This window comes from Dysidea avara, chromosome 3, assembly GCF_963678975.1.
Source record: "Dysidea avara chromosome 3, odDysAvar1.4, whole genome shotgun sequence".
NCBI classification, from domain to species: domain Eukaryota; kingdom Metazoa; phylum Porifera; class Demospongiae; order Dictyoceratida; family Dysideidae; genus Dysidea; species Dysidea avara.
Window position 1 is genome coordinate 14310271 of NC_089274.1, and position 23704 is coordinate 14333974.

General features: G+C 37.4%; 1 protein-coding gene across 1 annotated transcript; it reads left to right on the forward strand.

The window, feature by feature from the left end:
• Positions 1-793: 793 nt before the first annotated feature.
• On the forward strand, positions 794-17841 carry LOC136249497 (uncharacterized). Its single transcript, XM_066041520.1, has 2 exons — positions 794-874; positions 13865-17841. The coding sequence occupies exons 1-2, from the start codon at positions 863-865 to the stop codon at positions 17648-17650; spliced, it is 3798 nt and encodes a 1265-aa protein (XP_065897592.1). The 5' UTR covers positions 794-862; the 3' UTR covers positions 17651-17841.
• The last annotated feature ends 5863 nt before the right edge of the window (positions 17842-23704 follow it).

The following is a 23704-nucleotide window of genomic DNA, read 5'->3' on the forward strand; positions in this document are numbered from 1 at the left end:
TCCTTTCTTTGGTTCTTTATATAAGACCACAGTTTCTTTGTAACAGAACCTTTCTCATCAATTAGCCCTCCAATGTAGTTGTTATATGCTTTGCGGCATTCTCCTTGAACTTTTCTTTTAAAGGTTCGATAGACTTCCCAGTTATGCCTACTGTTAGAAAATTTGGCCAAGTTATAGAGGCGTTGTTTCTTACGTGATAGTCGCCTTATGTAAGCATTTATCCAAGGTTGCTTTGATCTATTAGAACGAAGTTTGGTGGGAACAAGACCTAAACAATCGAAACACATCATCTTAAACTCTTCCCACAAGGTGTCAACTGGAGTAGAAGGTAAGAACTTATTTAAAAAGGAACTAGTAAATTGGGTTATAATTTCATTAATAGAAGATGTATCTGCCTTGTGCCAAAGATATAATTTTCTCTCAGTGCACTGTTGTTGTTGTGAAAGTGTGATAGAGGATTCAATACAGGCAGCTTCGTGGTCACTGATACCTGCTATGGAACTACATGAATGGATGAGCGATGGTCTATTAGTGATAAATACATCCAAGGTATTGTTTGCTCTGGTAGGAAAGTTCACTACTTGAGTGAAGCCATATTCTTGTAAAAAATCAAAAACTGTATCACATAGAGCAAGGGGATATGCAGAGCCTTGTGTACAACTATTCTCCCAGTCAATATTGGACAAATTTAGGTCACCATTATGCTTGTGTTAGTAACAAAACATTCTTCTCTTTTAGTACTTCAATACTGTAAAAATCACTAAACTTACACTAGGCGCCTCTATAAATAATTATCAGTGTTGAGCGTATGCTGGTCTCACTTTTCAGTTTTGGTGATCCGATGAATTAAACAAACCGAAATATGAGCAGTCCTGTAAGGATTTTGTTTGTTTGATAATGTGAATTGTAGTACGTGGTCTGGGGCAAGGCTAGTCGACTATCCGGGTCTGGGGCGAGACTATTAAAGTCGACTGGTGGTGGCCAGCCCCTTTTATAGTTTTGATTGGGTCTTTAAATTTCCCGTCTTAATCAAAAGGGACTCGAAGCATGTAATGAGCGGAGGGTTTCAAAGCGATTTTTAAAAAGGCTAAAATTTTCGCTGATAACCCCAAAACCGCGAAATCAGCGAAAATTTCCCCCCTCGAAATATTTAGGCTATACCAAAGCCAAAGTTTAAAGCGCCAATAAAATAAATTACGCAAAATCAGTTTTATTCAGGAGAGTAATGCAGCAATCTCAGTGTAATGCAGTGAAGAGTCGTTGTTTCATTATAGAAAACGTACGTGACAAGTCTGGTGAAGTTGTATGCATCAAATTGCAATTTATTAATTTCACCCTGAATCTCAGGTGCCCTGAGAAAATAATGTACATAGCCTTGAAGCCTACGTGAAGGACAATCTGAATATCTAACGAACCCCAGTGAACTCCATAGTTTTTCAGTTTAGTATTGCGACTATTGAGGGTCACGTGAATTACCAAAGAAAAGAATGCAATTAAGAGCAATATATTTAAGTAAGGCCATGACAAATAAATTTTATGTTTCACGGATGCGGCGGGTCACAATTTCCGGTTTCCAAAAATAAATGTAAATCACGTGACCATTTCAACATGGCTGGTGAATGTTCTTTGTCGATAAACTCGTCCTTAAATGAGTGGTTGAGTGTTGTATTAAAGCGAGGCTTAGTAATTATTAAGAATAGAGTGATAGTACAATGTTCCTGCGAAGAAACGTTTGGAGCTCTTGTTAGAAAAGTCGCACCGGAATTGGAAGAGGAAAGAGTGAAAAGGGTGGTGATTTCTGCAGATGAAAAGTTTGTTGACGTCCACGAAGTAGCTATGGAGGCACCTATCAGTGTTTGTAGGTTATTTAATTGTAAACATTGCTGTATATACTTCGAAAGTGCTGATTCCACGTCAGGCAAAAGCGTTGTCCAAGTCCTAAAAAAGAATGCCTTTTCATTACTAATGGAAAACGCTAGAAAACTCCACCTACCTTCTATACTAGTTCCCCCTGAAGGAAAGCAGTTGAGGAGTGACCAGCGTTTGGAAAATGATTTGATAGGTAAAGTTTATTGCCTGTTGTTTCATATTTCATCTTTCGTGGTACAGGCCTTCTGGAAACTTTGAACGTTGGGTGGACTGCTGACAGTTTTGATGTGGGAAGATCCTTTGTGCATAAGCTTGCACAATGTTTGTGGTACCTTGATCCACACCACCAGAAATTCCTCAATAGAGGAACTAAATTGCCAGTGAGATTTAATGCTTTTCAAGGCTACAATGATTATAAACGAAAGAAAGAGAAGGAGCCTAGACTGTGTGCTAGAGAATTACTCCATCATGCAGACTTTCTATCAGGAATGTTGATGCAGCCTTGGTTTTCCCATCCTCGTTTTAGGAGTACTAGGGACGATGTGGCAGAACTTGCAGATGTAATGCATCAATGTGCATTGTTTCTTGCCGTGCAAAATGAAAAGGTGAAAGCCCATCACACTGTGACCTCTACACAATATCCAGAGGATAGTGCCACCCTTGTAACTTTACCTGCTAAAGACGGACCAATTTCAAAGTGTTACAAGTCACTTTGTGAGCGTCTTCATAGACTTGAGGTATATCAGCCAGTCTTCCTTAATGAAATTGCTCCAGCAGAGAGGTTTGCTCGCAGAGACTGGCTAGCAGAATTGCAGCTTCCATTCCCAGTGATGCTATACAAATTTGCTTATGGAAACCACCTTGGCACTATAGTCTTTTTGTGGAAAGTTCCAAATAGTGGTCCTGTTGATCAAACAGAAGTCAGTTGTGTATTTTCAAGGCTTACTAGTAGTCAGGCCTTTTACTCTTCCAGAGCTATGCGTCATGACTTTTTAGAGAAATATTGCCGACTTGCCAAGATTCCCAAAATGATATTGCGTAACATTTATCGTGCCTTACTGGAAGATCAATCTAGTGCATCGTGCAGGGCTGAAAGTGAAGTAAATGAACGACTAGCACAAGCACTTATCAAAATGAGCGACACAGATATAACATTAGACTTGCGAGGCATGAATGGATCGGCTAAATCGTCCAAGTTTGATAAGTTTTGGGAAGAATTGCAGTTGTACTTTGATGAAAGCATCTTAGCTGTTGATGAGAGGAGACATGGTGATGCTTTACATATGCCACTTGCTGTATCTCTTCGTCACCTAAGGGAAATGATAACCAGCCGTTTAAAAGAAAAGTTTCCTGAGGATATACCCCCTGTTCCATCGTTAGAATGGATTCGTCTTCAGTTTTGGCCTGCAAACCCATATACTGAAACAGCGGTACGCTATACCGGGCAATTCAAGGTGAAGTTTGGAGTACAGATTCGTCAGCTACGTAAAGGCCACCCGGATTCTCATTATGTAAGTGCCCTTCTGCAATATGCTCATCATTTTGCTGTTCGTTTTCATGAGTATGTTTCATATTTGTCTGTTGATGATAAAGCTACTGTGCCTGTGGGAGAGCCAGACTGTCCTATTTCAACTGGAGTTAGGGGTCACAATCAATCATTAGTGCCTCTAAATGGACCCACTCTGCTTGCTTTAGACCATGATTTTCATGTCCATGGTATTGTGCCATCTGTGGCTTTTTTTTGTTGACATTCCTGAAAATCCCAAAGATTCTTTTTTCAATGGGCAGGCATTTGTCACTAACAAATACAAGGTTACTGAACCTTCCAGTCCTTTAAGGCATGCTACAGAGACATGCTATTTAATACAAACTCATTTTAGTGACAATGGAGCCTCATCCAGTAAACCCATCCTGGTCATTGTTAGTGATGGAGGGCCTGATCATCGTGTGACATATGGCTCGGTTAAAGTATCTGCTATTGCACTCTTTGTGCTCTTGATTTGGACATGTTGATCTGTTTACGAATATGCCCATATCAATCTTGGCAAAACATTGCAGAACGAATCATGTCCACACTTAATTTTGCTTTACAAAATGTATCACTGGCTAGGCGTCCTATGGATCCAGAGTTTGAAAAATTGCTTCAAAGCAAAAATTCGCTTTCAGAGGTACGGGAAACTATTGACAAAAACCCAAATCTTGGCTGTGCTTTAAAAGACTCAATGTCACCTCCACTCATTGCTGTTAGGCAACGATTCCAAGCAATGGAGGTGAAAGGAACAAAAGTGAAAGTTGGAGTCCCAGCTACAGCAGAAGAGCAGCATGCTTTATTTGAACAAGTAACTTTCATTGATTCTTGCATCCGCAAGGACAAACTCGGTCAGAAGGACTTGGCAAAAGCAAAAGATTTACAGGACTTCTTAGAAAGTCATGCTCACTCATCTCAATATGTGTTTCAAATCAAAAAGTGCAGTAGTTCTGACTGCAGCTACTGCCAAGAGCATCCTGTTCGAATACCTGAAAGAATTTTTTCAAGTATTTCCTTTTTGCCTTTGCCATGTTTAGACACAACTAAAGAATGCTACAAGGAATTTGATGCTGTATATGGACAAACTATCACTGAAGAAGACTGTCCATCACTCTCACTAAATTTTACATCTGAAGGTTCAAAGGTTGACAAAGGAAGGAAAGATATTATTATTAGTGCAAAGGTGAGAGGGACGATCACTTGTTCCGAGTGTTACAAGCCTCGATGTATTTATTCCAAGGCTAAACTGTCTCAAGCTGAATCTACTATCTTGTTGCAAATTAAAGATTCAAGGTTTTACACATGTGGCTCTTCGCTTTTTGCCCCTGGATCTGCTTTGGCTGATACTGTGGTTGTCAAAGAAGCATTAACTTGCAACTCTCCAATGGAAAGTCAGTATTACAGTGCAGTATTGGTTAAGTTTGTGCCAGTTTGTTATTACTGTGGTCTAGGGGGTGATGGAAGTTTGGTAGAAGACGAGGATATTGTAGAAATGAGAAAAAGTTATGCGTTTGTGTCACCCATCTGTTTTTTATGCAGAAGTGATGGCAAAAAACCCTTTTGCAAGATGCCATGCAATGTGGCTAAGAAACGGAGAACAAACTAACAGTTTTTATTTTAACGATTTTATGCTTGCTTTGACTTGTGATTGTTGTAATCGATTGTTTATATTTGTAGCAGCCATTTTTTAAAATTTCTTTTCACATGCTGTTTTACAGGACTGTTGTTTTCTGACATTTGTACATGATGTGCTTTGATGTTTTTTGTACATGATGCATGCTGACTTTTTGTACATGATGTGTTCTGACATGTGACGTTAACTTATATTAAACTTGAATTTGTTAATACCTTTAATTCCACACATGGATGGATCTAACTTACATAATATTATATTCGATAAACAGTATAATTATGTTTCTAGCTATACAATGTAATCTGAACTGTTTTCTTGATGCCATCATTGTACTTGTCATCCCTATAGCCTTATTGTGTACTCCATGTGCTCATGATCCACTTGAGGCTACAGCATATGATAAAATCATAAAATCAGTATTATACATAAACTCTAATTCCGTTAGTTTATAAACTTGACAGGCACCATTCTTTTTTCCTTTTTTTTTATTTTTCGACCTGCCGGGTCACCTTTGAGGGGAAAATAATCCATGAAACATAAGATTTGTTTGGTATGGCCTAACGCTTATAGCGTGTCCAACCTCCTCTGCTCATTTACCAAGGACAATTCTAGTCTCGCGTGGCCAGACCCACTCTTCGTGCGGCGCTTATCAATTTATAATTATAAGCGCCTAGCTGCGAGAGGGTCTGGTATAGTTTGAATAGTAAAGTTGTTCTGACACCCTGAGCTTTTTCAGGGTATTTTCATCACGCCACGTCATATTGCGGACTAGTGGCTTAACTAGGACAATTCCCAACTGACATTGTGGATCTGGACAGTTCACTTTTAAGGACCATTGCATGATTTAATTACTAAACACTTGTTTTTGTACATTAATATTTTATCCTTAAAGGGCTTTGCTAATAGACTCTCTCTCCAAAAATACATTATCGCTGATTCAGCAACACCTTTCTGACATTGATTGGGGCCTCTATCAATAATCTTGATTGCGGTACATAGAAATATAGTGGTGAAATCAGCTCGAGCAGGGTTCAAAGTTGCAAATTAGTGTTCTGGTTAGAGGCAGATAGTTATCAGGGTTGAAGAAGGTGCAAAACATCGACAACAATAAGAATGGGAATTTCAGTTTCATTCGAAAATTGTGCTCTGTGTGATGACGTCAACAAGTTTTAAGCAACATGATTACATCATCATGCAAAACGTTTGTTTTCAAACGGAACTGAAATCCCCGGTAGCACAAGAGGCTATTAAATAGTGTGTGGGTGGTCAGCCATTACTACAGTCACTATCACCAATACAGTACTAATGATCACTCTGACTATAGCTTCTTGTACGGGCAGACAAGGAAATTAGTGTTGTTGATGTTTTGTACCTTGTTCAACCCTGATAACCACCTGCCTCTAACCAGAACACTATTTTGCAACAATACCACTCTGCTCGAGCTGATTTTACCGCTGTATTTCTATATAGTGCAATTGAGTTTATTGATACTGACCCCAATCAAAATGTTGGAAAGGTGTTGTTGACATATCTTGACATACATTTAGAAAGAGTCTATTACCGAATAAATACTCCCCCCCTCAAAAGCCTCTATAGATACACTGCAAGGAGGTGTTACTCCAATGGAGATATTCCATCTCCATAATGAGCCATTTTCAGTTGGTCATATTGTTGTGCAGATTTGTACACAATGTGCTGAGACATATCCATAGAGCTTTTTCACAACCGTATCAAGACACACGATAGTGTGTCGGCCCAAGAAGCTGGCGCGCCACACCGTGAGTATATTAACAGGAAGAAAGAAAACGCAATTTTCACACCTATGTAGCTCTGTGATCCCTAATCTGATTGGAACCAAATTTGCTAGAGAAGTGCCGGCCGGTTAGGGGAGTCTACATACCAAATTTGAAGAAAATCGCTCCAGCCATTTCCGAGATACGAGCAAACAAAATTTCGTTAATTTCTTCGTTTTTTTCTTCTACTTCATTTCGCACACTTCGCAAAACCCGCCATAAAACACAAATGCGTACTCCAATCGGGCTGAAATTTGGCACACTTGAAGGGCTCATTAAGGCGGATCTCAGTACCAACTTTGGTAGGAATCCGTTGAACATTCACGGAGTTATGATCGATTATTCGTGTAAAATAAGGTCAAAGGTCTGTCACGCCCACAGGGTAAACCCCTTGAAGGTATGAGCTGAACATTTCTATGTAGATGGAGTAACCATCGTAGGAGTGCCTTTTTGTGGTTTGAAAAGAATCGAGATAAAGACCATGGAGATATGACACAAAACCCAACCAGTGTCACAATTATGCAATCGATTTTTACGAATAAAAAACTGTTAGTTTTCACTCCTACCAGGCAAACCGCTAAGAGCAATCAGCTAAAAATCGGTGTGTAGCTGGAATAATCATCATAGAAAGTTCTTGCAGTAGCACAGTTGAATTTGATTACAAATCACTGAGTTATGATTCAAAACCCAACTACGTGTAGCAAAAGCGAGATCGAGATACTCTAATAGAACAGTCACCCTAATAGAGCATTCGGCTACGTTTATAACTTACTCCATTAAAGAATTATATTACATTGCAAGTTATTCTGTAGGAAGTTCAGCTACAAACAGTTAATCTTATAGACAATTCAGCTAGAAACAAGTCACCCTGTAGAGAGATCAGCTAGAAGAAGTCACCTTGTAGAGAGTTCAGCTACAAAGAACTACCCTGTAGAGAGTTCAGCTGCAAACAATTCACCCTGGAGAGAGATCAGCTAGAAAAAAGAATTTACCTTGTAGAGAGTTCAGCTATAAATCTGCTTCATTTTTTTCTTTTTCCTGTGGTAAAGAAAAAAATATAGGTTAAAAAGCCCCAAAGCTGGCCATAGGCCAGCTTTGGGATATACAAATACAAAAAGAAGTGAAATCTAATCAACAAGTGGCACAAAATTCACCGGAATTGTCGTTATTAAAATTTTACCATTAACCTACCATCACAGCCATTTCTTGGCCACCACCTTGGATTTCACATCTTTTTTCACCATAGCATTTTCAAGGGCCGCACTCCTTTTTTTACAGCTTGGCTGTTTTTGATTAGATAGTATCTGTCATGTTTATAAACAACTCAAGCTAGGAGTAACTGCATGTTAGTGTGTACTAGTCGTGTATTTTTAGACTAATAGGTGTCATTAGGTAGGCTTGTAATTGTAAGCAGAATTAATGTTGTAAAACTGTTGAAAATCCACTCATTAACAAATTTGGAGATGTCTTGATGATTTAGATGTCTTGATGATTCCTGGGCCAATCCATGTCCAGGGTGGTTTCCAAGGCCATGGACCACTCTCACACGTCTCCACACTCGTACAAACACCACAAGTACTTAGCAACACTCACACACTATACATTTATGGCTATAGCTTAATCTATTAAATTTCTGCTTAGTTTGCTTTTCTGACTTGATTTTGTACAATGCTTGCACGTCATATCACTTGTATAAACTGAACGAAAGAAGCATGTAAACTTAGTAGTAGTAAACATACATTATAGCCATTAATATACACACACACAGTGTTGCTAACTACTTGTGGTGTTTATTTGAACGTGGAGATGCGTGAGAGCAGTCCATGGCCTTGGAAGTCAACTTGGCCCAGTGAGTTCAGGACATCTTTGAATTTGATTTTGAACAGTTTTACAACTTCAGAAATTAAATCTGCTTAGTACTAAACACTTTAAAGTACATGACTAATATATACTCTCATGCGGTTGTTCCTCAAGTTGTTCACAAACATGGTGGATATTACAGTTGTAGGAGATGAAAAAGCTCAATAGGAAAGGGTTGACACTAGCTATGCATTAGAGGTGTACCGATAATCAGATCGGCTACAATATCGGCCACTGATATGGTAATTTTTACCAATATCGGTATCGGTACAGAATAGTAGGAGGACCGATATATACAGTAGCAATAATTTGTACATAAACGGATTATGCATTGGTTTTCTACGTTATCCATGTGGCTCTTTAGTGCCAGTGGCTTATTGTTCACTCTGAAACAAGCGCTACTCTACAAGAAGCCATACAAATACACGTGATTCTAGTGTTTGTTGCTGTAAAGCTTATCACAGTCCTTACAAATGAAGCAGTTATAGAGTACCTTTGTAATAAAAGAAGAGTCACAAGATAACCAAGGAAACTTGCTGTGCCAGCTTTCTCACAAGCCATTAGAATGCAGAGTAATGCAGAAATATCCGTTTAAGGCTTCATGGGAGTATACATAAAAATATTTTGGATGCCTAATTGTCTGGATTGCACAATAGAAACCCAAGCTGTATACCACCACAGGCAGGGTATAGCAATGAATACATACACATGGTAGGTAAATGCACACTTTTGTTTGTTTAAAATATTAATGCAAATATCGGATCGACTATCGGTTATTGGCTTCTTTTGGTTGCATCAATATTGAATATCGGTACATGCCAAAAACCCATATCGGTACACCTCTACTATGCATTGTTCCATACACAACAAATGGATAAACCATGGTGATGGACATCATATAAGGTATATATAATAGTTGTAGAAATGTTGGTTGACAGAGTAATAATCATGGTAGTTGCTATGGAGATGGAATATCTTTAGAAACTACAGAGATGGAATGGAATCAGCTTAACTTGGCCAGAAACTCAGTGAATACTTGAGTAATTTAGTTAAAAGTGACAGAATAAGATAGTTAGAAAAGATACCAGAAATGGGAGATCCATACATGTGTGTCCTGGCAAAGCAGTTTTGTAAGAGAAATGCATAGTGATCAATTTGGGTGAGTTACGAGCTACTCAGGGATGAAGTTTGTAGTACAGGTCTTCATCCATTACCACATATGCATACAGCCACATTCACCTTCCTTATGTCTGGCTAGTCAATTATGATACATTTCACTGTCAAGAGTTTAGATCTGTTTTCTCTGGCAGGTACAGTGGCGATCCATACGAGTGGTCTGGGGATAACCTGAGAAAGGCTGGATATGACGGTGTGATCTGGATAAAGATCTGCGCTGTAAAAGTTTCTCCAGTTTTAAGCCCTTAATAGCCCATAATTAGGCCTAATTGATGACTGCACATTTTCTTTTCATATGAAACCCCCCGCTTGGCTGCAGTATGGATCTCCTATGCCTGGTATGTTTTCTATATATCTTATTCTGTTACTTATTTAACTAAGTGTTTCTGGGCAAATTCAGCTGATTTCATCTCCAGCCTGATACAATTTTATGGCACTGATTGTGGTAACATGGACTATATAGCCTCCATGAAAGTAAGGCAACCAAAACAACTGATGTCTGGAGCGGCCAGAATGAACGCTACTATGTTTTAACATTGGACCTTTTATCAATGACTTCTGCAGTCTTACCCTTTTAACTCTAATTGGCTAGTAATATGGCAGCCTTGAAATCCCATGTTTAAGCCTCAGCAAAAACCCGCCCAGTTTGCAACAATTTTTTTAAATTTCTCAGCATTATCTACTGTATCCAAGGAAACCAAGTTTCATTTTATTGTGGTGAGTAATTTTGGAATTTTTATAGCGCTAGGCAGTAGGAAGAGCAAGTAAATCAATTTGTACAGTGACTATACTGAAAATATAGTACAGACGTTTATATTTGCAGCCATATCTTCCATTTGCATTAGTCTACAGCATTGGGATTTGGCATAAAATGTTTACCATTGATTAGCAAATCAACAAAAGTATAGTTTTAGCCTTATACTCACTTGCGCATATATTGATGACACGACAACAATCTTGTTTATGTCTACCACATCATAAACAAACAAACATGACATTACGTGCATGCATATTGTGTACTTGTGTGCATAATGCCATGTCTTGGATAAAACAGTTTAAAAGTTTGTTTCCATCGATGTATGGTATGTATGGTGTCTTCTTGGTTGTACAATACATTTCAAGTTGAAGAATGATTTAACTTGACTATTACCTGTGATTGCATATAGTCCAGGAAGGATCCAGTTATCCCAGAAATAGGAACCTATGGGTGTGTCCATTAACACTAGTACATCTTGCTGTGAACACACAGAACAGTTTGTAGTAAAACAATATAATTTTATTCTTTGCATGATTTATAATGCCATGCCACTATATCATAGCTATATGGCCAGTAACGGGTTAAATGTTGCTTCAGCCCGACAGGTGCCTTTAGAGTATGTACAATGCACACATCATTAAATCAACTTTCTCCTCCTTTCTGTATCACTATGAAGAGTGCGGAAAATTCCTGTTACAAATGTAGGGAGGCCACCGCCTTGAACTGTTAGCGAAGAGAAATGGGATGATACTTCTTGTACTGTTCTTTGTTTGTAACACTGCGTAACAGGCTGAACATAGCTGAAAACAAAGCACAATGGCCACCTCACTTTTCAGTAATTGATAGTTAGGGTGCTTGTCCAGACAAAAGCATTAAGCTGCCATTCTTTCTTTTGATGCAATATGCATGGGTTCACTAATCATGCAAAAAACTAAATGAACAAATACAATGAAATATTAGTTAAATTAGGGATCATACAAATAAAAAGTAGTCAAGTTACCTACAACAGTGACCTGAAGATAAACTAATGTCCATTTGGTTCCACATGGGGTACTTTGAGATAATAAGCCACTCTCTAAAGTTCCTTGGATACATATGCATGAAATTGACAAAGAGAAAACATCCTGACTACCTGGCAGACTCCTGTAAGCATTTGAGCATTAAACGGATGGCTGCAGATTTGAGGCTGCCTAGGTCCAGTCATGGATTTTTTCTCCTTTCTCCACCTTTTCAAACACACTTTCTGTAACAACTTTCAAGAGGCTGTAGGACCAGGTGTCCTACAGACCTTCAGCACTTGTGCTGTAAAGCCTTAATAAAAATAAATAAATAAATAAACTAGCGGACATTTAATCCCTAATTCAGTAATGGGTATACTGAAGAAGGGATGAAATGTCCACTAGCATATCTTCAGTTGTACACAACAGAAAATCTCCTAACTTCTTTGGAACTATAAACAGGCTGTAGGCCCAGGTGTCCTACAGACCTTCAGCACTTGTGCTGTAAAGCCTTAATAAACAATAAATAAATAATAAAAACTAATTTGCATATAATGGGTGACTTTGTGGCCGCCTGTAAGTGATTTCTTCTTTTTAATGCTGTATTTGATGTTAGATGGACAAATTTTACTCCATAATAGTGTGCGTAAGGTGTCTAGGAAATTTTAAAAAAGTGGCATTTTAGGTGGCAGGTGTCACTTTTGGGGGATCCCTACTTAAACAGTACTGCCACAAGTACACAGAAAAATTTGGAATTTTCAACTAGAGTAGAGACCATAGCACATCGATAAAAAGTACTGAAACAAGCTGGAGTAGTGCACGATATTAAATCACAGTAAACCAATAAGAAGTGCTATATCCCTACTGTGCATTTCTATTATGGTATCTTGAGCACATGCAGTAGGGATGTTACACTTCTTATTGTTTTACTGTGAGTTAATATCGTGCACTACTCCAGCTTGTTTCAGTACTTTTTATCGATGTGCTATGGTCTCTACTTTAGTTGAAAATTCCAATTTTTTTCTGTGTACTTGTTTGTTAACTTTTTTTGAAAATATTATTATTATTATGACTGATGAACCCACGCATACTGCATCTGAAATGGTGCCACACACCCCAGCCATATCAATTATTGTCTGAAAAGTGAAGTATCAATTACATCTCTTTGTCAGCTATGTTCAGCCCGTTACACAGTATTTCGAATCAAGAACTGTTCGAAAAGCATCTCTACAATCCACGCATACTGAAAGAAATGGTGCCGCACACCCCAGTTATATCAATTATCGTCTGAAAAGTGAAGTATCCATTATACTTTGTCGTCGGCTATGTTCAACCTGTTACACAGCAGTACGAATCAAGAACTGTTCGAAAAGCACCTCTGCAATCAAAACAGTCACTATTAAAAATACAGACGATTTCTGTTACAAAGGGATTCCATCATGCACTATCGCCAAATTGACACTTTTCGCTGTCAGCAAAGATGTATGGGACACAAAGGAGGACTCTGGTAAGTCCATGAAGAATGCATTATACGTACTATGGTATGCAAAAAGGCACCTCTCTGGCTGAAGCGATGTCGAATAGTGAAAAAATCAAGCCCGTAGCCTTAGCTGTTATTGAGTTACACTTGTCTGAAGGCATCAGTCAGTTACTTACTCAGTCAGTAGAAAATTCTGTTGAATAAATTATTTTTAAAATTCCGTAGCAACTTGTTGAAGGCGTTTTGGATCAACCTGAAAGCTTGTTTGGGCTTAGTTTTACCTAACCAATACTGCCTCATTGTCGTCAGGAAAAATTGAGGCTGGTTTTTGGGTGATGTTATGTCATGGGCCACGCCTACTCCTTTGTGGTCCCTACTATATGGTACTATCGTACTGTATGATATAGTACTACAGACTACCATACTGTTTGATAACTCACAGTAGTGGCTTGTGCATTTGAGGCATGTGCTTTCTTGGCCGCACAACTCACTACTGTGAGTTTTGATTACAACAATACTGTATTTTGTGCATGTTTACTATGTGCAATTTTTCTGTAATATACACCTAAATCAATATGATTTGAGTTTACAAATATAAATGGTGTTAAAGAGAAAAACAGTCATTTGTAGTGTTTCACAAAGACAGTGGCATGATCAAATTTGAAAGTGCTCTGTTATTATTCCCATATACAAAGCAACCATAACACTGTTTGGTATATAAAGAGCATAAGTTATACATAGTTTATTGTACATTTGCTGTACTTTATTAGGTTTTGTCATCATTACTTGTGATCCAACTGGTACTAGTTTTGCAAGTGTGTTGTATTCCGTGTGATGTGAACAACAACAATATCAGTTTTAATGTCTTTTTATCTAACACATCATGTTCTGAATTTCATTTGAATAACGGAGATTTTTATCTTGAAGAAAATCCTTTAACAAACCATTTTCTTTATCAAAGCTTTATAAAGGTGATAGGAAAAGAAAACTCAGCAATTTACTGTCATTACAATGCAGGACTGGCTTTTAAATACGTGTTTAACATTGTACTTCAAAATATTACCTTTCATAATTGTGGTATGATGTTTAACAGTACCAGTGTGAACCCAGACTCTCCTAATAACACTCTTGTATCTAAAGCTGCTCTTCTGTTTGAATACTGTCATAATCTGTCATTGAGTTTTGTTACAATAGAGAACAGCAGTGGAGTGGGTATACAGATATACAATACAATAGGAGATGTTAGCATTTCACATTGTAACTTTGTTGGGAATAAAGTTTTGTCAAATGAAAGTAAGACCATTTCAGGTGGTGGTGGAATTTATATTGAGTTTAGCTACTGCAAACCAGGGACACTTGCTAATACCTGTAATTTAACGGAGTTGGCCTATTCCTCTCATGCAAAATACGTAATAAAATTCTCAAATTTTATTGAAAATGTAGGGTCTGCTGTTCATGCAGACAGAGTTGCTTTCATTAGAGCAAGTAATTATACACATTTTGCATTTGGTGGTGGAGGAGGGTTGTCAATTTATTTAAAGGGAAATGCAAGTTGCAACAATTTTGTGGTTATAAACTGCACATTTAGTGAAAACATTGCTTCATTTGGAGCTGGAATGTATGTTGAGCTACAGGATACATCTAACTGCAACAATTTCACTGTTACCGGTTCCAGATTTTATTTGAACAAAGTTTTTCCATTAAATTTAGGCTATACAGGTACAAGTGGAGGTGGTGTTATGTTTGATTATGTTATTTTTGGTAGTAGGAACCACATCGAGCAAAACTCAGCAACGTTTGTTGATACCATATTTGAATCAAATGCTGCATTTAACGGTGGTGGGTTTTCTTTCCATTCAGGTGAAGAAGCTGATACAATTTTACCAACCAATAGTCTATCATTTACTAATTGTCATTGGATTGATAATAGAGCCAGATTGGGAGCTGCTATTGATCTAGGATCATTGCATACAACAAAAAACGGTCGTCTAGTAAAGCCATTGTTTATTAATTGTACTTTTGAGAATAATTCAGCAAGTGGGTTTTATATACAGGACAAAGAGGATGCATATGGCTTTATTGATGCTAACAGCACAAACATATCTGGAGGATACTGGCCTGGTTCAGGCATTATGTACTTGGATGCCATCAGTGTAGATTTTTCATCCAGTGTGAAATTTATAAATAATACAGGTGGTGCAATCGTAGCTATCGGTGCTAGTGTTAATATACTACAGAACACTAAAGTTGAGTTTAGCAGAAATCTAGCTGAGAAAGGTGGTGCTATTTACTTGTCTGGCTACTCCTGGATAAGTACATCACATGATGTCAATGTTTCATTCATAAACAATTCTGCGAACACTTTAGGTGGTGCTATATATGCTCAGAAAAGTGGTGAACATGATATAGTGTCTGGTACCAACTGTTTCATACAGTATGCTGACAGCAGTGTAGCTCCTGGTGATTGGGAAAACGTCAGTTTTGTGTTTTCAGACAATTGTGGAACAATTGGAGGAGATGCAATATTTGCTACAACTGTAGTTGACTGTGCTTGGAATGGATCATTTGCTAGCTTGAATTATGATACTTTAAAACGTGTCTTCTTGAAATGGCCAGGTTTTGTTTTTAACCACACATATACTAATTGTTCCAATTTCATACAAACTTCAGCAAGATCATACTCTATAGATTCAGCTAAGCAACACCTTAAAATAGCTCCAGGAGAGTACTTCAAGTTTCCTTTCAATGCATTAAATGATTTTGGTAATTCTACTACTGCAATATTCTCAGTATTTAGTGGTGATGACAATGTAAATATACCTAACCCTAACGTACAAACTGACAGCTACACACGTTTCACAACCAACGAAACAGGCAACTTCTATCTCCAATTTGCGACTGTCGATAACAGAAGACATGTGGGGTATATTAATGTGCAAGTTGACGAATGTCCAGTGGGGTTTTATTTATACAATGATACTTGCACATGCATTTCAAATATAGAGAATTACGAGGGAGTGGCAAGGTGTCAAACTAATGATCTGAAAGTGTACATGCAACCAGGATTTTGGGCTGGAAGAGTTTACAGTAAGGATAACAGCAGCTTTTTCTCTAGCTATACATGTCCATTTTCTTACTGCAAAAGTACTAATTATAACACTGCACTGAATAGTAATAGCAGTACACTGTGTCAGAACAGAGTTGGAACACTATGTGGTGATTGTGCTCCTGGATATGGTATATCAATCAGTGGATACGAATGTGTTAATTGCAATGGATCCCACTACACTGCATGGATCGTATATGTAACTACTACATATATGCCAATTACCATAGTATTTGTAATACTGTTGGTATTGAATATGAATCTTGCTGTTGGACCTGTTCATTCATTCATTTTCTATTGTCAAATTTTTCCAGCCATTATTTTTAATAATAATTATTCGGGATATTACAACAGAATCATACTGGTCATCAATGACATTTACAGGAGCATCATAAATATAATGAGTTTGAAATTTGATTTACAATTTTCCACAGACTATTGCTTGTCTCCAACAATGACTGTTATGGACTATTACTTGCTACAATATTTAGCTGCACTATATCCCTTGTTGATTATGGTTACTATATTAAGTGTTATCAGGTATTGTCCTGGTTGTATACCCATCAAATATTTCTGGCGTAGCATTAGACGTTGTGTGATGGCTATTAGGAGGAGAACATCCATGCAGCAAACAGTGATACATGGCTTCATCACATTTTTGTTACTGACTTATACTAATTTTGTGAACATTTCATTTCAGATTTTGGCTTATGCAGCATTTGAAGACAAAACTGGACATCAGCCAACTTTAAAGGTTCCATTTAGACAAGGCACTATGACATACTTTGGCCAGAATCATTTGCCATATGCACTAGCTGCATTGATGTTTTTGCTAATTTTTGGAATTCTTCCTCCATTATTGCTGATTATGTATCCTGCTGTTTTGTCAACTATTGGACATTTTGGATGGGATGACTCTAGCACTGTACATACCATGCAAAGGTGGATTCCAGTTTATAAACTTGTGCCAGTTTTTGATGCATTTTGGAGTGCATTTAAACCTAACTGTAAAGTATTTGCTGGCCTGTACTTTGTGTATCGATTTTTGGCTTTTTCTAGCTTTTCATTTGTTCCGTTAGTGTATCAAATTTACTTTGGATTGTCTATATTATTTGCGGTAATACTTTTTCTTCATGCCTTTATGCAGCCCTACATAGAACAAACACACAACAGAGCTGACTTTGTCATGTTCTTACTGTTGTGTATAATCAACTCTTTTTATGCATACTCAGAATTTCTGAGAACACAGAAGGTCAAATATGACTCCATCCAAACCGTTTTGTGGATACAAACTTTGTTACCTTGGATCCCGATTGTGTTTATCATATGTTATATTTTAGTTGCAATAAGAAAAGCTCACAGAAGAGAATATCATCTGCTAGATGATTCTAATTGTGAAGAATTGTTGGATCGGGTGGACTATGACAGCAACGAAGATGATAGTGATTAGGAATTGTTAATTGATGAACTATAATTGTGTTTGTTTATATATTCCATTAGTTTTATATGTGTATATTATTGAATTGTGTGCAGGTGGTAACTATTTAGAATTTGGATGTGAACTGATTTGTTTTCTCATTGTGTATGTGTATAATGCAAGAAACAAATATTAAATTGTCCCATTATCAAAAGTGTGTGTGTGCGTGCGCGTATGTGTTCAGAAAGGTATATCCATTCATTATTGTATATATACTATGTAAGATGTACTGATGGTGTAAAAGTGGCTGATTGACACTGCCACAATGCAACAAAAGTATGGAAAACACAGTTATAGTGTGTATATACATAAGTACTGTATGACGAACATAACTAATGTAATACATAACCATATCAAAGAGGCATGTAGCATGACATACACTATAGGTGAGGGGGACAGTGCCTTCCTCCCTTCCTTTTTCATAGTGTTGCTTGTTGAACATAGCAAGGCACCTTATGTTTATGATTGTATACAATGTAATAAATCTGTCTCCAGAAAATTTCTACCCATTTAGGTGAACTTTTCTTCACTAACAGACCTTCTCTCTGATCAGTACTTGTCTTACCATTCCTGGCATCAGGGGTCACAAGGCAGTCCTCTAACACCTCAACAACCAAAACCAAGAGAGATCATATTATGGAATAAAGCAATACCGAATCTATTAAATTACAGCACAGTTTAGTAACAAATTTCTTGATAAGTTCTCCCAGTCTAATCCCACTGACACCCTACAGATCACTATTCTTTAAATATATACATAACCCCTATACCAAACTAAATCACAACCTGCACTTCTCACAAACAGCCATGCATGGATATACCTCTTACATCAGATGACTATCTTGCAAGAAGAGACATCTCTATAGCATAGCTAAACAAACCAACTCCCCAAATAAATGGCAAGCTTATAAAAAAGTAGTTCAACAACAGTGCCAAGCAGCCCACCACAAGTACATAACATCATTAACAGATGGAACTGGTTCTGCAACCAAATGCACCGTGGTCGTATATCAACAGTCAATGTAATATTGTAGTATTACTTCTCTGAAGCATAATGACATCCATCAGTGAAGTAGATTCAACAAAGGCACAACTATTGAATACGTAAAATGTTGTAGCTAAGTTAAAACAAGAGCTAGATGCCTCCTGAATGCCTGCTCGTTTCTTGAAGCTTTTTTACACAGAGCTTGCCCCCACTTACTTTTATATTTCAGGCTTCAATACACCAATCTAGCTACTGTTCCCCTGGACTGGAAGCAGGCAAATATCATTCCCATCTTAAAATGGGTGATTGTACTTTTTGTACCAACTATGTATTTGTGACCGAATTTGACAAAACAAGGCTTCCATACACATCCAATTTTCTGACTTTAACCAGCGGTAACTTAACTACTCAGCAAGCTATTGGCCTAAACGTTTCACAAAGTCCTTCCATAGCATAGTACAATACCAGGTCAAAATTTGAGACCAATGGCATACTGCTACATTGAGTTATGGTACTTCAAAGTCATAAAAGTGGATGTGTGTGGAAGCCTTGTTTTGTCAAATTCGGTCACATTTGTTCTAAACTACTAGAGCACATCCTATACTCACACATCTACTTTAGACTACTTACATCTGTCTGACCATAACATTTTGTGTGGTGAGCAACACTGCTTTAGCTATGCAAGATCTTGTGAAACAAAGCTCTTCGTGTTAGCCTTAATGACTTTGCTGTAAATTTAAACAACAAAGAACTAACAATGTTATTTTACTAGATTTCTCAAAGGCGTTTCTCACCAGTACCAGGACCTATATCAAAAATCACATCATTATGGCATTAGAGGCAACCTTCTAGAATGGTTAAAGCACTATCTTTCAGATAGACATCAACGGGTAATAAAATGGTGAACAAATTAAAGTAGTGATGCCACAATATGAAAATTTTTATATGATGATAATCACGATATCATGGGACTTATACAATGTGACCCTGCTGATGTAAAACTTCACAGTAAAAATATAAGTAGTGAATACTGTGGGAAATAGTGAACGTCACTAAACATTTTAGTGACCATCACTAATAAATTCCAGTGACATTCACTATTTGCCACAGTATTCACTACTTTTTTTTGCTGTGTTGGGGTCCCACAAGGCACTGACTGTGCTGGCCCCTTTGTTGTTCTTATGATTAATAAATGACCAACCTAATAATATCATCTCATCAGTCAGACTAAATAAGCACCTGATGCTGATGATGTCATTCTTTACAGACCCATTCAGAAGAAGAAGACTGCCACTATCTCCAGTAGGACCTATGTGTACACACACTAGAAGAGCGGGAGAACAAGTGGGGTGATGTCATTTAAGACTCAAAAATGTGAATTCAAAACAAGATTAATCCTATCTGTTTTCAGTACATTATACACAATGAAGTTATATGTGAAGTAGCACACACAAATTATTTGGGCATGTAGTTATTGATTCCAAACTGTCATCATCACAACATATTTGAGAAGTTATACTAACAAAGTTAAGGGTTTTCTACAACGTGACACAACCTCAACGATTGTCCAGTATCTGTCAAGGTCAACTGTCCGGCCAAACAATTTTGGAGTATGCGTTGTCTGGGCACCCGGCACACTCGCAAAAGGATATATCTATCATTGAGTCAGTACAGAGACATGCTTTGTTTAATGATTATAATGTTATTTTCCTATATAGGCCTACCAGTGTGAACTGGCCAACTCTATTATGCTGTCAAGACCAACTATATGTTTAAATAATTCCCAACCTTATACACCTATGGCTACCTTACTCTACTTCCCATCTGCTGGGTCACTCAATGAAGTTTCAGCAGCTGACCACTAGAATATATACTCTTAGTTATGCACTCATTTTTCCCTCATCCATACAGATTTGGAATACACACCCGATGGCGTGATCTTGTCCACAACTCTTCAAGTCTAAACTAGCAGCTGTTGGATTATAGACTAACTGTTAGAATTATATATATTAATTTTTTGTTGATACATCTAATTGTTTATCTGTGCTTTTTATACTCCATATGAGGTTTTGCACAGCACAGGTAACAAACTGACATATAATTATAATAGTTTAATTGTTTGTTAACTGATCCGGCTCATGAAAATACACAGGAAGAAAAGCTGCATTTCAGGTATTTGGAAATCCCCAGTAAATGTACAGAAATTCCATGTTTCTGTACATTTTCGGTGTTCATGAAATTTGCATATTTCCTTGACATTTCCTGAAGTAGTATAGGGCACAATTTCCATGACATTTCCTAATAGCAGTATTGATGGTATTTCTTGACATTTCCTAATGCAGGATAGATGAAATTTACTGACATTTCTGGAACACAGGAAAGATCAAATTTTCATAAATTTCTTTACATTTCCTGCACTCAGGATAGGTAGTGTCAAAATGCAAATTTCCTGTCTAGGAAATGTCAGTAAATGTCATGTGTCAACACATTTCCTAAGCACAGTATGGATGGGGGACAGTATGGTACCAAGTGTGCATTACCCTCTCCACCAGTTCAGGAGGAACAGACAGCATTAGTACATTACAACTATATATAGCTAGCTTACCTACTTTAATAGAGTTTGCAAAATGTATAAGAAACCTATATTACCAAGGTATTATTTCATTGTGGGTTTGGGTTACCACATTTCCTGTTAATGTAGGAAATGTCCAGTAAATATGATATTTCTTGAAATTTACATGACGTGTCCTTGGCCTCTATAATGTACCGTATATATTGCACTAAGGTTACACCAAGACCTTATCCTAATCTGTAAAGTGTTACAGTAGTCAGGTATGACAGCAGCTGGAGTGACAATCTCGGACTAAAATTTCACTACATGCCATGTGTCCTTGACTTAGGAAATCTCATTGAAATTTCTGAATAGTACAGGAAATCTCACTGCATGCCATGTGTCCTTGAATAAGGAATCTCATGTAAATGTCAAATTTCTTAATAGTGTAGGAAATGTCACCGCATGCCATGTGTCCTTAAATTAGGAAATCTCATGTAAATGTCAAATTTCTGAATAGTGTAAGAAATGTCACTGCATGCCATGTGTCCTTGAATAAGGAAATCTCAAGTAAATGTCAAATTTCTGAATAGTGTAGGAAATGTCACTGCATGCCATGTGTCCTTGAATAAGGAAATCTCAAGTAAATGTCAAATTTCTGAATAGTGTAGGAAATGTCACTACATGCCATGTGTCCTTGAATAAGGAAATCTCAAGTAAATGTCAAATTTCTGAATAGTGTAGGAAATGTCACTGCATGCCATGTGTCCTTGAATAAGGAAATCTCAAGTAAATGTCAAATTTCTGAATAGTGTAGGAAATGTCACTGCATGCCATGTGTCCTTGAATAAGGAAATCTCATGTAAATGTCAAATTTCTGAATAGTGTAAGAAATGTCACTGCATGCCATGTGTCCTTGAATAAGGAAATCTCAAGTAAATGTCAAATTTCTGAATAGTGTAAGAAATGTCACTGCATGCCATGTGTCCTTGAATAAGGAAATCTCAAGTAAATGTGAAATTTCTGAATAGTGTAGGAAATGTCACTGCATGCCATGTGTCCTTGAATAAGGAAATCTCATGTAAATGTCAAATTTCTGAATAGTGTAGGAAATGTCACTGCATGCCATGTGTCCTTGAATAAGGAAATCTCAAGTAAATGTCAAATTTCTGAATAGTGTAGGAAATGTCACTGCATGCCATGTGTCCTTGAATAAGGAAATCTCAAGTAAATGTCAAATTTCTGAATAGTGTAGGAAATGTCACTGCATGCCATGTGTCCTTGAATAAGGAAATCTCAAGTAAATGTCAAATTTCTGAATAGTGTAAGAAATGTCACTGCATGCCATGTGTCCTTGAATAAGGAAATCTCATGTAAATGTCAAATTTCTGAATAGTGTAGGAAATGTCACTGCATGCCATGTGTCCTTGAATAAGGAAATCTCAAGTAAATGTCAAATTTCTGAATAGTGTAGGAAATGTCACTGCATGCAATGTGTCCTTAAATTAGGAAATCTCAAGTAAATGTCAAATTTCTGAATAGTGTAGGAAATGTCACTGCATGCCATGTGTCCTTGAATAAGGAAATCTCGTGTAAATGTCAAATTTCTGGATAGTGTAGGAAATGTCACTGAATGCCATGTGTCCTTGACTATAAATCTTATGTAAATGTCAAATTTCTGGATAGTGTAGGAAATGTCACTGCATGCCATGTGTCCTTGACTAAGGAAATCTCATGTAAATGTCAAATTTTTGAATACATGCAGGAAATCTAACAACATGTCAAATTTTTGGCAGAGGAAATGTACAGACACATGAAATTTCCAATGTTTTAGGAAATGTCACACAACATGTGACATTTACAGTATACAGGTTTACTCCAGGTTTGATATAGTAAGTTCAACAGTTACATTTCCTGTACATTTCCATGCTGAATTTTGGTCCGGAAGAGTGACTTTTTCCCTGTGATAGCTACCAATTAAGGGAAGAATAGAACGGTATACATAGCTATACAGCTATGTACCTTCCCTGTAACAAGCAAAGTGACCATTTTAGGTCAGTTTGATATGTCTACTGAATTGATTCAGTATAGACTCTACTAACCAGCAGAGCAGCCAATGATCTAGCTCACTCGAGCTAGCTAGCTCGGAGCTAAATGCTATATATCATACAACACTTGATCACAAGCTACCTTGGTAGGTACGTAGACTAGTACCAGGTACATGACCGGCTGCTTGTCAAGCTGTATTGTTATCACCATATCAAAGCTAGTGAATATATTGAAGTACTGCTGCAGTGTGATAGACTTCAGACTGGGGACTACATTGAATGTTAACCAATTAGGGAAAGTGGATGTTAGACTTGCAGAGACTTGAACTACACTGTAATGAGCACATGTTAATCTCCATACTACCACTTGTTACACATTTAAGAGAGGTCACTCTTCACATAAAAGCGATTCTTTTTGCCTGGGTAACAGTATGGGCATCTGC